We start from the raw sequence: 19,570 nt of genomic DNA, 5'->3' as shown, positions 1-19,570 counted from the left end.
GTGTTTGCGCTATACGTTCCATTATAAAGCCCAAACAGTATGTTAAAATAGTTCGTAGACAGTAATGTATGATAACAAATACAGTAATGTAAACAAATGTGTCTTCAGTTTGCTGTGTATATACATCATGCAGTTGGTGTTGTTACATTATGCAGGGTCCAAGAGGTAGGTGATGCTACTGATGATTCTTGGGAAGATTTTATTCCCATAACATCAGCTAGACAATACCGAAAGGAAATGGAAGAGGAAGCGAAGATTGAGGAAGACGATGCAGGGGACAGCGTAAAACCAAAAAAGAGGGATGATATACTGTATTTCCAGAGAACATCAAAGGAATTCGTGGACATGTACCAAAGCTAAATCCCTGACAGGTTGAAGCTCTCCATGAGATCGGGTTTGGAGGTATTTTAGACTACAAAATACCCGAGATACCTGGAGAAATGGCCCTTTGGATACTTTCTGTATACAAAAGGGAGCGGCTTAGGTTACAATTTTCAGAAGATGAATTTCTTCGGGTCAAAGAGGATGATGTGCATCTTACGTTCGGCTTTCCAAAGGGCGATGGCTTTATGAACCAAAGAATTAAACAGACAGATTTGTCATTTCAGATAGAAATAGCGAGGCGGCTAAAAAGGATAAGTTTAAGTGTACACAAAATGAGATTGTGGCTGAGATGAATAGCAAATTTCCTATGAAGATGCTTGTATCTGGGATCATCTGGGTGTATAGCAATTGCAGTATCACCGAGCATTGTTTCCACTCGAGTCGTTGCAACAACGATCTCACCCAAATCCCATTCCAGAGGATAAGCAAATGATGTCAGCACCCCAAACTCGACAGGAGTTTCATACCCAAGAACACGCAATGGTGTTCTCCCTTTGATATCTATATAGTCTACCTAAGAGTACCAAAGAACTTGTGTAAAATTACAACACAATTTTGTCTGTACATAACAAATGATGAAGTGTAGGAACTCTGTATGACCTCAATATCGGATATTGCTGTTCTCAAGACGCAGTCCCAATTCACCAGACGAATATCCCTAAAAAGAGAATTAGATGAGAAACCTTAAAAAAGGAACCAACAAACCACCATATACCAGACAAATGAGCAACAACACATAAACACCAAAGAACAATATAAAACTCATGATGAATATATAGTAGTTCAAGGATGAAAACATGAAATGTAGCAAATTTGACTAATTACTGATTGCAGAGTTATCAAATGCAAATGCATGATTTAAAAGATTGAGAATGAGTCATCCGTTATAAACAATAATATTGAAGCCTCAAAATGAGGATATAGATGCTTACATAGCACCTCAAATTAGGCTTCCTGAGAACAAAGGCCAAGTACTTAGCTCATATCACAAGAAATTGAAGCAGTGCCTTTAAGCATGAGTATACCTATATATAAGACCTTGCTTGTGAAGTCTTACAAAAGCCTCAGTCACAGCCCTTGATCTCTTCTCATCCATGGTAAAGCACTATCCAGAACAAGCACAGGACTGATATTAGTTCCACTTTAAATCTCTGCCTAATCAAGTATGCAATGATGATCCATATTATCACCTCACGTGACCAATCAAGAGATGCACCCAAGCGCCGGAGTTGCTTTAAAATTGTGCCTCCATACTCATTCTTCCATTTCCAGACCTATTACCACATTTAACAAGTAAAAGAGCACAAATGAGATAGCACTTGTTAGAAGATGCTGCAAATTACCAAAACTGCATAAGATGAGAATATATTAAAGAGCTTACTTCATCCACAAATCTGTCACGACCAACTTGATGCCTTGTCAATTTCTGTTCCCTCATAATTTTCTTTTCCACAACAACCTGACATAGAAATCGGTGATTGGCTAAGCAAGTTTACAGTTATGACAAAGAAGGCCACGGACATATTAAAAGTTAAAATATATCCAAATGAACAACCTGAGTAGCTATTCCAGCATGATCCATACCCGGCACCCATAACGTATTGTAACCAGACATCCTCTTCCAGCGAATAATAGTGTCCTAGAGGAATAATGTGATTAGAAATCAAACATTTCAAATAAATTAATAAAATGATAATTAATCAATTGCCACTTGAAAACCTCAATAGCAGTAGTAAGGGCGTGGCCGATGTGAAGGGCCTCAGTAACGTTAGGAGGTGGGAGCACCTGCATTAGGAATAAATGTGTATTAATAGAACAGTTGAAGTACTATCCACCATGAACAGTTTATTTGAATTTTGAAAATATGTTACCACCCAACATGCTAAAACCCGGTGATATAAGGATGTGCAGAAACTTGCGATGACAAAAGGTGGTTTGGAGCTTTTGGGGTCTGCCTGAAAGAAGTTTGACTTCTCCCACCATTCATACCACCTAGTAAGAAATTTTAGCAGTGATGAGAAGGAAGACTCTCACTTTTAGTAACAACACTAGATCAATAATCAATAGCATACGATTTTTCTACGGTGTTGGGGTTGTAATTTTGTGCCATTTCGGTAGCGAGCTTTTTCTTTTCGCCAAGAGGTGTCTCTGGATCAACTTCCAGGGGATTTACCTTCTGTGCTTCTTTTTTGCATTTTTCTTCATCTCTGACTTGGAAGCAGCAGCAGGTTGTTGTGCCTAAATTTGCCCAGAAACCAAACACTCAAACCATGAATATATCTAACAAACGTATCTGATCAAGTAACATAATTATACTGGTTTGGGGCAGAATGAGGTGAATTAGCACCTGAAGCTTCGCCGCAGCTGCTTTTTGAGCAGCTTTAAGTTTCTTCAGCTCGTTATCTCCAGTCTACACTCACAATGCGTCAATTGCCATTAACAATTAGTTAAACTAAAAATAAAAAGAGGAGGTAGTCTGAGAACAACAGGCAAACAGAAGCACCTACATTCTAAACTGATGTCATGGAGTGTAGGGAAAGAATAGGCAACGAAATCAGATAAGACTCGTACAGCCAAAACATTCAAATACAAGCATTCCTGTTTCCATCTCAAATTTGAAATCAATCGGAAAACATGCACCAAAACAAAACCAGGAAGCTACATTGATCAGAGCTCGCAAATTAAATTTGAAATTATCAGCCTATACAAAACTAGTTTCGAATGGCAAAAGCAGCGAGCGCCTGCACTTCAGCAATTCAAAAAATAGACATATCGAAATCACCAATTCAATTGCAAATACAAGCATTCCTTATTCCATCTCAAATTTGTAATCAATCGGATTGGTCAGAGCTCGCAAATTATATTTGAAATCATCAGCCTAGACAGAACTAGTTTCATATTTCAAAAGCATCTGCACTTCAGCAATTCAGAAATGGGCATATCAAAACCACCAATTCAATTGCAGATACAAGCATTCCTAATTCCATCTAAAATTTCCCAATCAATCAGAAAACACGCGATGTTCATATATTGCCTTTTGAAATATTTTAAATTTAGGTGACCAAATATTCTTGTAGTTTAATTTTCGAATTTAGTCAAATTCTGATCAGTTCTGCAATTTTTATAAATAATCTATTGTATTATAATTTTGATATTTTTGTCAATTGTCCTACCAGAGATGTATGAGTCGTGCATGCGTCTTCTATATAGTTGGCATAGCCCATGCTAAACTGACAAGAGAATGATGGAAGATTGACTTGAATGGCGCGCGATCATGCGTTGGTGCCTGGTTATGCTTTACGTACGTACCTTTTTATAATTCTTTTGGAGTCCACCTCGACCTCATTCTGACTATGTTTTATAATTCTTTTGGAGTCCACCTCGACCTCATTCTGACTATGTTTTCATGCCCTAAGATGAGTTATAAAACCTTTGTGAGCCTTTCAAACACAAAAATTAAAATAAAATCAATGAGGAAAGTAATAGATATTCTATTTGTTCGACAAACCGTGAAGGGAGTTAAGTTAGTGGATCGAGAAATATATAAACGTCTTGCGGGTCAAACTAATCTATTTTTTTGACATCGTATGACTCCATCGGTAAGGCATTAGAGCCCCAGTCAAGTTTGACACGGGTTTTAAAAAACTATGAAGAAAAAACTTTTCTAAAATATTGTGTTTATATTTTTAATAACAACCCAAAAAAGAAAGAATTTCTATTTGTAGGAAATGAAATGATTATTAGTTATATAATAAGATGTGAGTGAAATGAAATAGTGAAATGTGAACCGAGACTCCTAATCGCTGTGATTGGAATATTTCTTGTATTATTGGAGTTGTAAGTCCATTCACGCATTAACTCCCGATTGGTAATCTCTGAGTTGCATTGAGAATAACTGACATATGAAGAAGACACACAACAGCAGAACAATATTTCAGGAGTGGACATATTGGGATCTGGGATACATGAATATATTGATGCAAACACGCAACATATTTTAAGGGCGCTTTGGTCCTGTCCAAAACACAGAGGTTATTTTAAGATCGTTTTAGTTCATTTCAAGTAAATCGTAAGTGACTATTACTGAAAAGATCATAAAGCGATATTGTGTCTTTAAAATCCGATTTTTATAAAAGAACTAAAAATGACATTTGTGTTTTAAAAATGTCAATTTTCTAAAATAAACTAAAGTATGAAACCTTCTTAAAATAACCATGCGTTTTCAAAATACGAAAATTCTAATACTGAATCATAAATTTTTAAACTCAGTCTCCTCCTTTCATTTTTTAATCTAATAGTAGTATATTATAATTTGCAACTATGCAAACTCTATAACACTACCCTACCATATATAATTCTAGTACTATTTTTTTTCGCTCATTCACGATTAATTGATACCCTTATTTTTTCGTAATTTTAGTAATGGATCTTATATGCAATATGCCAATAATTTTTTTAATCTACTTTCTCTTAAAACCCGAGCCAAGTCAAATCAATTCAATTAATTATATTTCAATCTGTATTTGTTTTCACCCTGTAAACAAGGGTACAATTATTATAGTATTGGTTATCATCAATAAATATCACCAAAATCCTCTCCTTTTACAAAAAGGTACTACAATTATAGAATTGGTTATAATTTGATAATCAGCAAATATAATAAAAAACCTTTCCACAAATTACAATATCAAGTTTTGCAGGTAATGCGTAAACGCAGAGAAACGTGAATATTTTATACACACCGTTTCTCTCCAATTCGTCTTATTCATCTCTCTCCTTTACCATACACGCAATCCGCCGCCGATCATTCATTGGAAGCGTCCGATCACCGAACAACACAGGTTCGTATTCTCTATTTCCCTTTTCCGGCAATCGAATTCAATCATCACCTTACTTTTTTTCCGTTTTTGATTATTTTGCTTCGTATTAATGTATAACTGTTGCTTGATGATTCGTTAACTGAAAAAATGATCTCACGAGCTTTTTTTCCGTTTCCTTTTTAATTCATGATGTTGTTTTGATGATCGCGGTCTGAATTCGGTGGGATTCCGTTCTTTGCGTGCTAGCATCTAAGTCCTTTTTTGCGTCATAGTTGGCTTTGTTTTAATTTTTCTGGCTTCTCAACTTGTTCATTTATACTTTTGATTTTGTTGTGTGGTGGTAATTTGATCACTAATTTTCCAGTAATAATTGCGGTAACTCTTTCGTTAAATTTGATCGAGTTAAGGTATGGATTATTTGGATTGTGTATAGTTTTTGAACAGTTGGGTTTTAGATTTTGTTCTGTGTGATTTGGAATCAGGATGTTGTTATTTTGCTTTTTTTTTTGTGTTTTAATATATCTGAGGATTTTGATTGATTTTAAAGGGAAGGATCCTAGTTGTTTGGAGAAAAAACATAGCCTGTTTTTCATTCTGCAGCTCTCTGTTTAGTTTCTAACTAAGTTCAGTTCCTTCTAGGCAGAATATGTTTTCCGGAACGAGGTTTCGTGATCAATATCCTTAGGTAATGCATATTTTTCGGTCAGATAATTGGGGCTTAAAAGGGCATTTCATTTTTATGTGGTTTCTCATAGTAAATAGTTTCATCTTTACGCAAACCGCGGTGAGTCTTGATTGAGAAATTTCTTTTGGTTTACTCCGGAAGTGAATAAAAAATTCCTAAACTTATGCGTAAATGAAAATATCTCTCCCAGTAGCTTATCTATAACATAATACTGGAAATCTGGAAAATGGTTATTTCTTACAAGTTATAGTAACAGAGGTATAAGAAGGGTTAACAAAGTGGTTATTGTGCAAACTTAATTATATAATGACCAAAATATTTCAGACTGTTAGGTGGTTACCTCACACTTGACGCCGAGCAAACATATGTCATCCAATGTGTAATGTACATAGAGGTTGTTGGTTTAAATTTATCGTGTCAGTAATACTACAATTGTTTGTTAAATTTCTTGTTGAATGGCACAGATTAACTGCAGTAATTTGAAGATGTTTATTTGATTTAATGTGAATCATATTTCTGTGTATGAAAAATTATACTATTACTTTTTTGTTTTTTGTTATCACATTATTATAAGTAATTCAATGTATGGGTCATTCATATTGATATTTCATGTCGTCTTCTGAGATGGTATCGTGATTTTGCAAATGTTTTTTGATGATTAATTTGTTTAAAACTTCAAAATGATTTCTCCTTCTATTTTGGATAATCTCCATAGCAAATAGTTTTAGATGTTTTCAAAATGCAGGGGCGGTTGCTGTCTGCATAAGTTAATCGAAGATCTTTGTAAGAATCTGTATATGAAGCCTAATAGTTCAAACTTAGGGCACTCCTGTTGCTTCTGCCTGTTTCGGGCGACGACTCACCATATTAAACTTGCTCATCTTCTTTTCTAAAAATTAACTTGAATGGGCACGGCTTATGAAGAGAGAACTATATACAGGTTACATGACTCTCCATCACTCTCTCTATCTCTAGTGTACAGAATCATACACCCACACACACATATTTCTTTGATAACTAACTTTCTCATCTTGCATCAGTTTGCTCTACACTTGGCTATGCGACAAGGCTTTATCCATATGTGGACAATGTAATTAGATTGTTAGTTTTTTCCATCTTATGCAGCAAAATCATCCATAAAATGTTAAAAGAGATAAAATAATAATAGCACATATTTCCTAGGTACATATATCACACACTAGTGGGTAGCTGCTTAGTGCTTAGCCTCTTTAACATAGAAATCTGAACTATGAATGCTATTGCAGGCACTTTTATGGTCCATTTGGATCATTGGTGAACAGATGTCATTTTGATTTATGGTGTTCCCTCCAAAGATTATTAGATTGACCTGCTGCAGTGGCAGTATTTAATGCATCAGCCTATGAATTGGGCAAGAAACACTCGAAAGTCGAATGTAGGGACATTATTACCTGGTTTTGAGAGTGAGGCTCCATTGCTCACCCACTGAGTTATATTGTATACTTCCAATAATCATTGAATATTACTAGTTGGCGTTTTGGGTGCTATATTTTTGGATGACAACCAGTATTATTTTCATTTCTTGAAGGCACAAAATATCATAAATGTCCCACTGGAATGCTAGATGTTCTAAATCTCGTTTATGGCATTTAGAATGTATAGCAATCTCCTACCTTTAGTGATGAGGAGTAGCTGGAATTGTCGTACATACTAAGTTGGGTTGCAGTTTTGGATGTGCTGATCATATCCTTGGTCAAGAAAGAGTTAGGATTCAGTGTCATCTTCTCTTACATTGACGTCAAGACTTATAGTGATTGGATACTTGCTATTCAATGACGTCCCTATATTGCTGCTTGTCTCACAGCAGGCATGACTTCCTTGAATTTCAGATGCTTACCGACAATTATATTTGTGATGTTTCTGTATGATCTACTGATGCTTAAGCCAATTTGGAAGTTATTTGTTATGATCTTATCATCTTACTCATGTGGTGGCTGAAAATTAGATAAGGTGGGTTGAACAAGGGTAAGTTCGAGGACTATGCCTATTAACCATGTTCAGTTCGTGGGATTTATCCTGTAGCACATCAGTATCACTGCTTTAGTTCTTAGATAGAGAGCTGGTCATGTACATCAGTAGCACAACTGCTGATTATCCCTGTTTTGCTTTAGCTCACTACGACTTGATAGTGAAAGACAAATCTCGCAGTCTCATGTATCGAGAAATCCTTAGTTTCTCTTTGAAAATTTGGAATTAGTTTCTTATTAACTTATTACACATGGTCCTTGATTAGATGACATTCATGTAATCTATCTTGGATGCATGAACCGAAAAATTACATTTTCGTTCTTTACTTTCTACTGTTTTGTTTGTAAAGCTTTCTCAAACACAATTTGGATGTACTTACCCATAATTTACCTTCTTTTGAGTGGATGGAAACAGATACTGTTACCGAGGTCTGTTTGGGATGTTTTCATTGTACTTTGCTAATAATTTTCAAATGCTTCCCTTTCTGTACCCTATTTAGTTCCCGTGCTCAACGTGATATTTTTGATATATGCCAGTTTTTCTTAAGATACAAGCACTTTTAAGTAGTTGTCAAAAGCTTTCTTGTTGCTGTATAATTATTAGCCCATATAACTGCACATGATTCTGTTCTGCTTAACCTCTTTTTTTTTTGGTCAGTGGGAAGAAGATCTTGTTAATGATGAAAATTCGTGCTTGTGCAGGTTTTCATCTGCTGCAAAAAAGTATATTTATCGACAGGTCCATAAGCTATGGGGCACAGAAACATGTTCCAAATTCTCGATACTGAGGGTCATCAGGGGCAGGATCTCACTGAGCAACCATTCTTGCTTATGGGTAAAAGATTCTAATATTTCACTTTCATGGGCTTTTCTCGTTTTCATTACTTCCTTTGTAACGGAAATGGCTACGGTGATTTCTTTTGGTGACTGATTTTCCTCATAATAGGAACTGTTTCACACTTAAAATAATATCCTTTTGGCTGCAGAAGATCCTTGCTTATAACTACAACAGTCAGCGTTATGCAAAATAAAATCATTGCATATCTAGAGGTCCATAGGCATCAATGAGATTTTGTATTGCAGCCCATTCTGTTTTACAATGAAATACTAGTATTTCCTTAAGCAGGAACATGAAGGGTAGAGAAGTCAAAGCCATATACTATGATGGATTTTATAGGTGGAAAAAAACTGATAAAATTAGTGACGAGATGTTAGATCTCTGTATAAGCAAGAATAAACTGATGATACCCGATAATAGTTTCCAACAGTTTTTTTAATTTCATATATCGCCTTGCTCACTTCTTGTTACGATTGTAGGAAGGGCCGTTGCTTCTGATAGCAATTCTCTTGTTGATCCAACTCATCCTGGGCGGAACTTAAGTATCAATGGCGGAACCTTTCCTCCCCAGTGGACTCCTGCTGCTCCTAGGGCACGAATAAACTCATCATCGATTTCCCCTGCTGAATTTCCAGGCCTTCAACAACAGGCTCCTGGTCCATCTCGTGATCCTTTTCTGCTCCAGCCTGCTGGTGGAAATTTCCACATGGTGCTGAATAATTATTCTCGCCCTCCACCTTCTTTGAGTCTCAGTGGGCAGACTGTCCCTGGAGTACACGGTGGTTTTGTTAATCCAGCAACAATGGGCAGCAGCAGAGGACCACATAAGCGGAAAAGTCCAAGCACCCCTCAGCTGCATGACAGAGGTTCTACTAGCAGATATTACGATGCTGGAAGCTCATCAAATTTGCTCTTACCTGCTGATCCATGGCAGGAAAAGCAGAACACAGGACCGTATCATATGCCTCGGGAGTATCATCCGGGCTACAGAGTTAACGGCCTCTCTATTGGTGGTGAAGGTACACATCAGAATGTGAGAAGTAGAACTGTAGTCGACCAGGAACCTGACCTGGCCCGAACACATATGCCAAGCAATTCTATGCATCGTTCCTTCTCTAACCGACCCGCTGACCGATCTACTACACTGGATTATTCGAGGCAGAGTTCAAACGTCTCCATAACGGATTGGAATCATTGTCTCGTATCGCCTTCTGGCCACGGGGGGGCACGTGGTGTAGGTTAGTTTTTCATGAATTTATACAATATCATATGCAGAAATCAGAAATGTAAATTATTATACTAAGATAATCTTCGAGCTGATATTGCAGATTCAAGTTCCTTTGGTCGCGGTCTGAACACCCTCAATGCACTAAACAGTCATGCTAATGGCTCGGTGGACAGCGGTGGTTACAACAATAATGCTCCTATCTCTCAAAATAGTTATGGTTATTTGAATCAACCTCGCGTAGAGGTCCAAACCAGTTACGACCAAAGTTCTACCCACACATATTGGGCTTCTTCATCAGGCAACTTTTACCAAAGGCAGGTTGCTGTTTCTGGCGAAGGGCCGGCAATGGCAGCAGACAGTTCCCCTCCTAGACATTCGCAGGCCTTTTCTACCCCAGGGTTTCATTATAGTGAAAGGAATGGTAGAACAAGTGACGGATATATACCCGTTTCTGGTGAGTCAAGTGCACCCAATCTAGCTGCACATGAGCATGAGGTATGGATCTAAGCCACTGCTTCGCATCCAAATTATGCGGATTCTCGTTTCCCCTTTTCAAACCTACATTTTGCTGCAACTTGCTGTATCTTAAACCAATTCTGGTTAAATGTGTATATCCATATGTTCCGTACTCTCATGGGGATGAATTTCAGGCTATTATGGCGGCGAGCTACTCTACGTATTATGGCTCGAGGGCCCCTTACGACCAGCACAGGGAGATGAGGCTTGACACAGACAACATGAGCTACGAGGTCACTTTAAATTAACACTTGTGTAACTCTGAATCTCAATTACTGAAACACGAGCAAATCGATATATGATCAGGAGCTGCTTGCACTGGGAGAGAGGATCGGAAGTGTCAGCACAGGTTTGTCTGACGGCTCGGTGTCAAAGTGTCTGACTCAATCCATCTATCGCTCGTCGAACCAATCTCAAGACGGCGCGACGTGTGTCATCTGTCTGGTGAGTCTCTCTCATTCATTCATCTTTCAAAAGTTTCAAGTGTGATTAAAAACCTGTGGTGGTGGCAGGAGGAATACATGGATATGGATGAAGTTGGGAGCTTGAAATGTGGGCATGATTTTCATGTGGGATGCATCAAGAAATGGCTGTCAATGAAGAACTTATGCCCAATCTGCAAGCAATCTGCAGTTGATGACAACAAACTATCTTCATGAATTTGTTACTATTTCAGGAAATGTAATTGGAAATTATTCCCCGCAATGAGGGAAATGGATTACTTTTGAAACTACAATGTGATTAATGTAATTATTGAACTAACATTTCTCTCTCGGTATAGCTTACTTTATTTTGAAAAGGTACGTTTATTAAGTTAAATAAAGAAGTACTATGATTCATAAGAGGAAAATTGAAAAAAGTATTAATTATTGTTTTCCCAAAAAGGAAAATGAGTGAATTTTTTCAACGTTCGGAAATATAAAATAGAGGAAACGTTTTTTAAAATTGCGAAAGTAAGCAACTTTTACCATGATTTATTAAATTTGTCATTTATTTGCAGATATTTATCTCCTAATAGAATAGACTGATCATTAAATTACAAATATATTCTCTTTAGTTTATAACCATAATGAAGACCAACAATAATGAGAATATTTTTATAATTCAATGCATAAAACAATGTAGTAATGCTAGAGAAAAGTATTTATGATCAGTATAATTTAAAATATTAAAAAAATAACATTTAATCACAAGTAAACACGGCAATAGACTCCTCTGTTTGCAAAATCTATTCATCTCAGCATTTTGCAATCTATCACAAATCACAATTTCCCCCAAATCTCATCGACGCATAATTAAAGAAGATGCAGATATTCGTGAAAACCTTAACCGGAAAGACCATCACTCTTGATGTCGAGAGCGATGATTCGATCGAAAACATCAAGGAGAAAATTCAAGACAAGGAAGGGATTCCACCGGATTAGCAAAGACTATACATTCTACTACTACTAGTCTACAATAGTAATATGCTGTCTATTGTTGCATGAATATATGAGATTGATTCATTGAGATTAATCAAAGACTTATTTTCTTTACATTGGTATTTTGCTTGACATAATTAGTATACGTATGAGATTGCTTCTTTTGGAAGACATTATTAGTTAGGGTTCTTTTGGCTTAAAACTTAAATTCTTATGCTGCCTTCATCTTAAAATAATTTGTTGGGCACATGAATTTTTAAAAATACTACTGTATAACTATTTTGTACTCCTATGTTAAATAAGTAGTACCAGAAAGACTATTGTATAAGAGAAAGAATAAAGTAAAAGAAAAAAAATATAATAAATAGAGTAAAGTATGAGAAAATCAATATAAAAATAAATGGAGTAGTACTATCAAGAGTTAAGCATCATTCCAAGTTAATTGATCTATATTCAGTTTGGAATGTCCTTTAAGCACGTCATTTATTTTTTCAGTAAAAATCAAACCTTTTAATTTCTCTTATTTCATTTTGTATCCATTCATCTAATTTACTTAAATTTTGTGTTGAATATATCAGTTAACTCTTTCGCCGCTTTTTTTACTTTATTTTCTCTCACGATATCAGAAAAAACACACCGTTTACTTTTGAGCGAGAAAGTATCATTAATCAACATTCAATAGAAGTACCATTCATTATTCGACTATCTTCGATCTTTGCATTCCCTATTCCTGCAATTTCTATGTAGATATCTCATGTCCAAAATATACATTAAGTGAACATTTCAAGACCAAATGAAGTGCTTACATTACACCTATCTTAACAAGAGATGAAGCTAAAAAGTTCAAAAATGCATAACATGTCATGATGTATTCGTGATGTTGGGCTCAAGAATTACTCAAAAGGATTATTGAAGATAATGGTTTAACTAGCTCAAAGTTCCAATAATTTAATTGTATGCATGGACCAAAATTTCTAAAGAAGATGCTATTTGATAAAAAATTTAAGCCCAAAAAAATTACAGCATCTTGAAAAACATAAATAATCTTATTGCTAACTTCCTCTCAAGTTTTATTCATATTTACTCCCTCCGTCCACCAATAAACTTTCTATTTATTATTTTTCATTATTTCTGGTAATGAACTCCACAATTTCATTACATTTATCTTACTCACATTTTATTATAAAACTAATACTTCACTATATAAAATAGGATCCACATTCCATTAACTTTTTTCAACTCATTTTCTGAGTACTATATTTTTAAAACCTGTGGCAGTCAAATGTGCCCTTGTATTGACGGACGGAGGGAGTAGTTTATTTCTTTCTAGTTTTATTTTTTTTTGTGTTTTAGGATTTCTTTGCCTATATAAACAACTTATGTTGGTCGAAAAAGTGGAACAAATTAAACCAATGTATATTTTTGTGAGTTTAGCTCTTTTTGAGTTTTCTCATAAAATTTTCAATTTAACGAGATTTTTACCTGACTTATTAAACAAACTTTCAAAATCGTTTGTAGTGTCAATCATTCAATCTATGACCTATTGAACTGTTCGTTCGTTTGTGGCGTTTTAACTAATTTTAATAATAGTATTGTTATACCAAATTATAAGTACTCCATATTGAAATCCAGCACAAATATTTCCACACACATTGCAAATCGAAATTAAGCAATTTTGACCATAAACTTTTTAATTTATCATTTATTTGCAAATATTTATCTTATAGAGTATAATAGACATTCATTAAATTATAAATATATCATAATAGGACCAGCAATAATGAGAATATATGTATAATTAATGAATTACACGTTATACTTAGATTTGTAGTAACGATAAATGTCTAAAAGGAAATTATATTTGAAATAGAAAAATATTTTGTGACGAGCATAATTAAATTCGAACTTTCCGAACGCGCCAATCTCCAATCTCCCGCGGCATATAAATAGACTCCTCCGTTTGCAGAGTCTATTCATCTCAGCATTTTGCAATCTCTCACAAATCACAATTTCCCCCAAATTGAAGAAGCAGATCTTCGTGAAAACCCTAACCGGGACGATCACTCTCGTCGTCGAGAGCTCCGATACAATCGACAGCGTCAAGGAGAAACTTCAGGATAAGGAAGGAGTTCCGCCGGATCAGCAGCGGTTGATCTTCGCCGGAAAGCAGCTCGAGGACGAAAAAACCCTAGCTGATTACAGCATTCAGAAGGAATCCACTCTGCACCTGGTGCTGAGGCTTCGGGGAGGTATGCAGATCTTCGTCAAAACACTGACGGGAAAGACGATCACTCTAGAGGTGGAGAGCGATTATATGATTGATAATGTGAAGGAGAAAATTCAGGATAAGGAGGGGATTCCGCCGGATCAGCAGAGGCTGATCTTCGCCGGCAAGTAGCTCGAATATGGGAAGACACTGTCGGATTACAATATGCAGAAGGAGTCGACTTTGCACCTTGTCCTTCGCCTCCGTGGTGGTGATGCTGTTTGAACTTTTAATTGATTGATGATCTGTTCAAACTTTAATGTGCATATAGATATATATGACTTTGATTTTTGTCTTACTATTATATATACTACTCACTTTAGTAATTTAGTTTCTTACTATGTCAGTTTTAATAGATATTTGCTGATGTATGAGATTGCTTCATTGAGCTTAATCAAAGAGTTATTTTCTTTATATTGCTGTTTTTCTAGACATAATTAGTGAGATTTGCTTCCTTTTTGCTGGACATAATCAGTATATATGTATAATATGATGATTGAGTTATAAAGATTTGATGAAAGCATGACTTTCAATTTGAATCAATGGGATACAGTGGAAAACTCACAAATAAATTGGCAAGAAAGAATAAGCAAGTAGCAATTCAAACTGCTGATCTTCCATCAAATGAAAAATCCTTTACATTGATTTTATGATCAAGGTTGTTCTGTGAGGTCATAGGGTCTGCATGATGTCTAGTCTCCATCTCCTTTTCGACCGGTTCATGAGCTGTTTTACCATGGGGAGACAATATGATTTCATCTTGTTCAGCCTGCCAGTTTTCAATTCTGTGATTGGGTGTTCTTGGAGTAGCAGGGTCGATGTTGAGCTGCTCATTGCTGTAATAAGGCAGCAGATGAACAGGGTTTTCAATTCTGTGATTGGGTGTTCTTGGAGTAGCAGGGTCGCTGTGGAGCTCATTGCTGTAATAACGCAGCAGATGAACAGGGGACGAGCCGTGGAGGGGAGTAGTTGGCCTGCTAGATACTGGTGTCACTGAACCAGAGTGATGGTTCTTCTTTAACTGCTTCTTTGCATTCTGGTGCCAGGAATGCAGTGCTTTAGCTATTCTTTCGTTGAAGATCGTTGGCTTCATGTTCGAGCCCATCTGTATGTTTGTCATAGCATGTTAACACTTATTGTCAAACTAATTTCTCTTGGACATACATGATCAAGCTCAAGAACTAACCTGTGTGACTAGGGCGTAGAGTGGGAGAGTAACATAGCTGCAGAGTATTTGTACCAGTACCCTTTTGCAATTGAAGTTATGACTAGTGTTAGTAGATATTTAACAAGAAGTTCTGATTTTCGAAATCGTTTTGACTCACCCTGTTGTTATTTTGATGACAATATCTTCTGTTTTCTGATGGAAGCAGGATCTCACCCCAAACTCATACTGCGGTGCATGAATTTTTGTTGGAGAAGACATCTTTTATATATAATTAACTTAATGTGCAGATACTTACCCAAGCCCAGGCAAAGAAAGCTAGCTGGAACGCATTCTAAAAGAGAAAGAATGAGGGGGTATGTTAGGTAAATCCTGCAACTCAGCTATGGTGGAAACTGTGATCAACAAATATGATAACTATATTTTGTGCATTGACATTGAAATACCTGAAAAAGAACAAAATGAACAAGGTAAAGTAGGAGGCGTGGGCGTTTGAACCAGAAGAGCTCATCCCCTGGTTGAACTAGTGGGGTCCCTTTTACAACCTCCCCTCTTTCTTGAATCCTTAGTCCCATTTTAGTGATGATAAACTGTAGTTTTGCTCCAACCAGCAAGATAATCTGTAGAGATGGGGTCATTAGGTTTCAGTTTTGATCAACCGGAGAAACTATGGATATGGGAGATGTAGAATTTGTCTTACAATGAGGGGGAGAAATGGTAGCCATAGATAGGCATGCCAGCCTGAGTTTATTATCAGAGAAGATATTAGAAACTTGAGATTCTGATGGATAAATATATGGTTTCGGAAGTGTTAGCTCGTTTACCGTGGGTGTTGAATAGCAGGAACAGAACTGCAAAGAACCAGATGGGAGGGCTGCAGAAATAGGGTGGAGCTGTTAGTGTTATGGTAACTTTGAATAATTGGAGGGGCAGTAGTAGCACGAACCTGATACCTACGACGATTTTGAAATCTTCCTCAAGCGACCTCTTAATGTAGTTCTGGAAATTGAATTTCGTTTGACTCCGTGGTGCTAGATGTGCCTGTTCATGCCGAGAGAGATTTAGAAATCGTCTCAATGGTCAAAATAAACGTTCAAGGACTTACAATAATGAAGCCGTTGCGCAGAGTCATGTAGTCCACCTTCGCGACTGACCTGACAAACTGCCGGAAGAAACATGCCTGAAGGTTTTGGGAAACAGAACTGATGATAAGTTTTCTACAACTGCACTACTTCATAAACATGTATTTCTATGTGCTTTGTTGGGAAATCATTTCTCATTAATCTATTCTTTTGAGAGTCAAAATAGTTAATTATTTCTTGATGATTTGTGTAGAAAAAGGGTTCAGATTTTATCTCACCACCCAAAGAAGGATGGTAGATTGACTCCAAAAGCTCAAATGCCTCCTCCCAAAAGAGGTCTCTCTAGTAAATCTGAATCTCTCTGGATCTGCAAGGTATGTCATAAATTCTTACATCTCAGTTTAGTAGTTTCAAATAGAAATAAAATCGAATGAAATCGTGTTGTGCAAGAGACTTAGATACCGTGTGAGTACTGATATTCGAACGTCCTTGTTTCGGTTTCCCATGCCTTCCATTTCCTCATCTATGTGAATGAAGTAGAAATATAACTATACAGCAAATGGCAAATAACTGTAAAAGAAGATCAATGTCTACCTTAGCTCTGCCTAAAGCCAAAGTGATTAGACTGCAAACAACATGAAAAATAGCCAGCACAAAGATGAATATGTGCAATTGGTGAATTCCGTCGTAGGAAATAAACGGAACTTTTCCCTGCAAGAGAAGTGAAAACACATTGGTCTATTTGTGCATGTGATAAAAAATCACAGAACCATAAGATAGGTTGGCCTAAATATGTTCTCATAACATGTTCTACTTAAGGAAATATCATAATCTACGTACTTTTTTCGAGCAGTTGTCATATCCCCCACCAGCCAGAATGCGTCTCTGAGTCTCACCATAGTCAGAATAAGCACTCAACCGCCTTCGCTGGTTTCCACCCAAACCAACCCCATACTTCCTAGTTTCTTGCTTCTTGTCGCATGGATGCCAAGAATTTGCAATGGTTTTCGATACGCAGATTTCTGCTATCTGCCCCTGCCCCACCGTTAGCAGTAGTGATATGAAACCTAGTAGCATGAGCTCTGAGTGAAGAAAAAACACATGTCATCAGATAAAACGCGACAAAAAACATACTATATTTTTGTTAGTTCTCACCGACCTGATTTAACCTTCTCAAGTGCTTCATATAAAGCATTCTTGTTTCTCTTTTTCAGTAGCTGCAGAGGGAAAATAATGTTACCTTCCCAAATTCAAGATTTCTGAACTAGTAAGAAAAAACAATGTTACCTTCCCAATTAGGTGGAAAATGCGCTCTATCACAATAGAAATTGCTAACAGCACAAAGCAGACGACCGCAACAGCCCATGTAGGTGTTTCTTCCAGCGACCGGCCACCCTTAGCCATCTCTCGTCTTACACAACGTGATAAAACACTCCCTATTTAGCATACAACAAAGTAGTGTAATAACATGTGCAATTTATAGAACTTCGTCACGGAAGAAGATGCAGAAGAGGAAAGTCTTAGGAAACCTGCTTAAAGGTGGACTTGTATGTAGTGTTTTGGTGGAAACATGCTTTAGAAATTAGGCTTAACAAGGAAATTTGAGCATGATTATGATAATTTGGAGTGTAGTTAGTGCAGAGGTTTTCTAAGTCATGCATTTGTGGATAATATGTGGTCTGTATTCTTGAAACACACACAAATACACATTCCCTTTGCTTGACTGACTTAGGAATTTGTTATTCCTTCGTTTGTTCTTTCCCCTTGTTTCCCTATTTGAGATGTCATTCCTTTTACATGGTCTAAAGAAAGACCTTCTTTATGGTTTTTCTAGATGCGCTTGCTTGAAATCTAGTGCAATGAACGATGAAATGTAATTTAGTTGGTAAAACGTTTTTAGTTTAAAAATAATTTAAAGAAAGACGTCCATTATCATTTTTCTAGATGCACTTGCTTGAAACCAAGTGCAATAGTCGATGAAATGTAACTTGGTTGATGTGACGTTTTTAGATTAAAGAATGATCCTACTGCAACAATATTGAAATATGTAGATTTGTAGTATAATAGAAATTTTAGGAGAGATAGTTTGTTGTAAAAGGGTATATGTTCCCAAATAAATGAGATGTGAAGTATTTGTTGTTTGTTGTCACCGTCCAAAAATATTATTCTCATTTTGATGACAATTTAACAATAATAAACTTTGTTGGATGTCTTATATATTTGTCACATACTTGGATAGTCGATTATTTCAAAATCGGCTGCATGATATCACTATGCCATTAACAAAAAGGGGTATGATCTTGGTATATACTATATGTACCCGGACCAATATCTTTTATTAATAAGAACAATACATTTAGTAAAATAAGTAGTAACTTTTAAATATAAGAATAATAGTTTTTGTGTAGAAGAATAGTAAGAGCATCCGTAATGAGAGTTTGAACAAAAGAAAAATCAGCAAAGACGGTTTGCCCCTTTTTTCATTTTATTATCTTATCTGGAGTGTGGTTCTTAAACCTAGATGTTGCGGGTTCGAAACTCACACCTTCATATAGTGAAGAGATGATGCATTTGTGGATGCCCTAACTCTTTCTTTGACTCACGGCGAAGGAAAGTTTACGTAATTATTTTATCACACAAAAGACACTCTGACTAAAGGGACTTAAAAACAATAAGAATTCACTTTATCCTATTGACTACTGTAGTTGAATATTTTTTTATAAAAATTAACATATTAAATCTCTATTACTTTATTATTTTTTCTATTTTATTTTCTTTTATATTTTACTTTATTTTTATTTAAGTCACTAAATACAAATTTTTTAAAAATATTGTGTCCAAATTATAATAACATTGACCAAGTCTTGATGATAAGAACTAGTGCTAACGTGCGATGAAGGTAGTGGTGGAGTCAATGATGAATTCCACACGTGAAGAAGTAATATTCTGCCTTATATAATGACTTGTTAGACTTCTGACTACAAAAATTATACTGTATTTCCTTTTGTCTATATAGCCACATCTTTTATTATTAGTAGTATATTATAACCAAGAAATATTCTTACATGAAATATGTCGACTAATCTTTACTATATTTTGTAATCTGATTCGAACAGTCTCCCCCACATTCATACAACTTGCATAAGTGACTTGGTAAAC

At 36.1% G+C, this 19,570-nt stretch overlaps 4 protein-coding genes across 15 annotated transcripts; 2 read left to right on the top strand and 2 right to left on the bottom strand.

The window, feature by feature from the left end:
- Nucleotides 1-65: 65 nt before the first annotated feature.
- On the bottom strand, nt 66-3,434 carry LOC121747916 (valine--tRNA ligase, mitochondrial 1-like). 5 transcript variants are annotated; one of them, XM_042142073.1, is made up of 11 exons: nt 2,892-3,434; nt 2,732-2,794; nt 2,457-2,622; nt 2,256-2,376; nt 2,104-2,169; nt 1,940-2,023; nt 1,766-1,843; nt 1,575-1,658; nt 1,410-1,489; nt 985-1,042; nt 583-898 (listed from the first exon to the last, which is right to left on the bottom strand). In XM_042142073.1, exons 3-11 carry the CDS (start codon nt 2,492-2,494, stop codon nt 605-607), a joined length of 903 nt encoding a protein of 300 aa, XP_041998007.1. In that variant the 5' UTR covers nt 2,495-2,622; nt 2,732-2,794; nt 2,892-3,434; the 3' UTR covers nt 583-604. The 5 variants fall into 5 exon arrangements, with proteins under 5 accessions (XP_041998010.1, XP_041998007.1, XP_041998006.1 ...); XM_042142076.1 differs by having other exon boundaries at nt 66-795; nt 2,732-3,434; XM_042142072.1 differs by having other exon boundaries at nt 2,732-3,434.
- Nucleotides 3,435-5,058: 1,624 nt separating this feature from the next.
- On the top strand, nt 5,059-11,241 carry LOC121748038 (probable E3 ubiquitin-protein ligase RHG1A). 8 transcript variants are annotated; one of them, XM_042142254.1, is made up of 10 exons: nt 5,059-5,225; nt 6,635-6,829; nt 7,155-7,331; nt 7,457-7,893; nt 8,598-8,730; nt 9,213-9,971; nt 10,062-10,456; nt 10,612-10,710; nt 10,784-10,921; nt 10,990-11,241. In XM_042142254.1, exons 5-10 carry the CDS (start codon nt 8,646-8,648, stop codon nt 11,134-11,136), a joined length of 1,623 nt encoding a protein of 540 aa, XP_041998188.1. In that variant the 5' UTR covers nt 5,059-5,225; nt 6,635-6,829; nt 7,155-7,331; nt 7,457-7,893; nt 8,598-8,645; the 3' UTR covers nt 11,137-11,241. The 8 variants fall into 8 exon arrangements, with proteins under 8 accessions (XP_041998188.1, XP_041998187.1, XP_041998190.1 ...); XM_042142253.1 differs by adding an exon at nt 5,844-5,889 and having other exon boundaries at nt 7,155-7,893; XM_042142256.1 differs by lacking the exon at nt 7,457-7,893.
- A 2,437-nt stretch (nt 11,242-13,678) lies between these two features.
- Nucleotides 13,679-14,296, top strand: LOC121748074 (ubiquitin-like). Its single transcript, XM_042142288.1, has 2 exons — nt 13,679-13,690; nt 13,865-14,296. Exons 1-2 carry the CDS (start codon nt 13,679-13,681, stop codon nt 14,294-14,296), a joined length of 444 nt encoding a protein of 147 aa, XP_041998222.1.
- A 364-nt stretch (nt 14,297-14,660) lies between these two features.
- Nucleotides 14,661-17,991, bottom strand: LOC121749831 (MLO-like protein 6). Its single transcript, XM_042144485.1, has 15 exons — nt 17,699-17,991; nt 17,571-17,628; nt 17,252-17,493; nt 17,006-17,122; nt 16,874-16,934; nt 16,690-16,778; nt 16,435-16,509; nt 16,276-16,370; nt 16,154-16,203; nt 16,030-16,070; nt 15,776-15,949; nt 15,628-15,663; nt 15,490-15,557; nt 15,351-15,411; nt 14,661-15,269 (listed from the first exon to the last, which is right to left on the bottom strand). Exons 1-15 carry the CDS (start codon nt 17,813-17,815, stop codon nt 14,766-14,768), a joined length of 1,788 nt encoding a protein of 595 aa, XP_042000419.1. The 5' UTR covers nt 17,816-17,991; the 3' UTR covers nt 14,661-14,765.
- Nucleotides 17,992-19,570: the final 1,579 nt, after the last annotated feature.

The sequence above is a fragment of the Salvia splendens genome, chromosome 9, assembly GCF_004379255.2.
Source record: "Salvia splendens isolate huo1 chromosome 9, SspV2, whole genome shotgun sequence".
NCBI lineage: Eukaryota > Viridiplantae > Streptophyta > Magnoliopsida > Lamiales > Lamiaceae > Salvia > Salvia splendens.
This window is presented reverse-complemented; position numbering and strand designations above follow the sequence as displayed.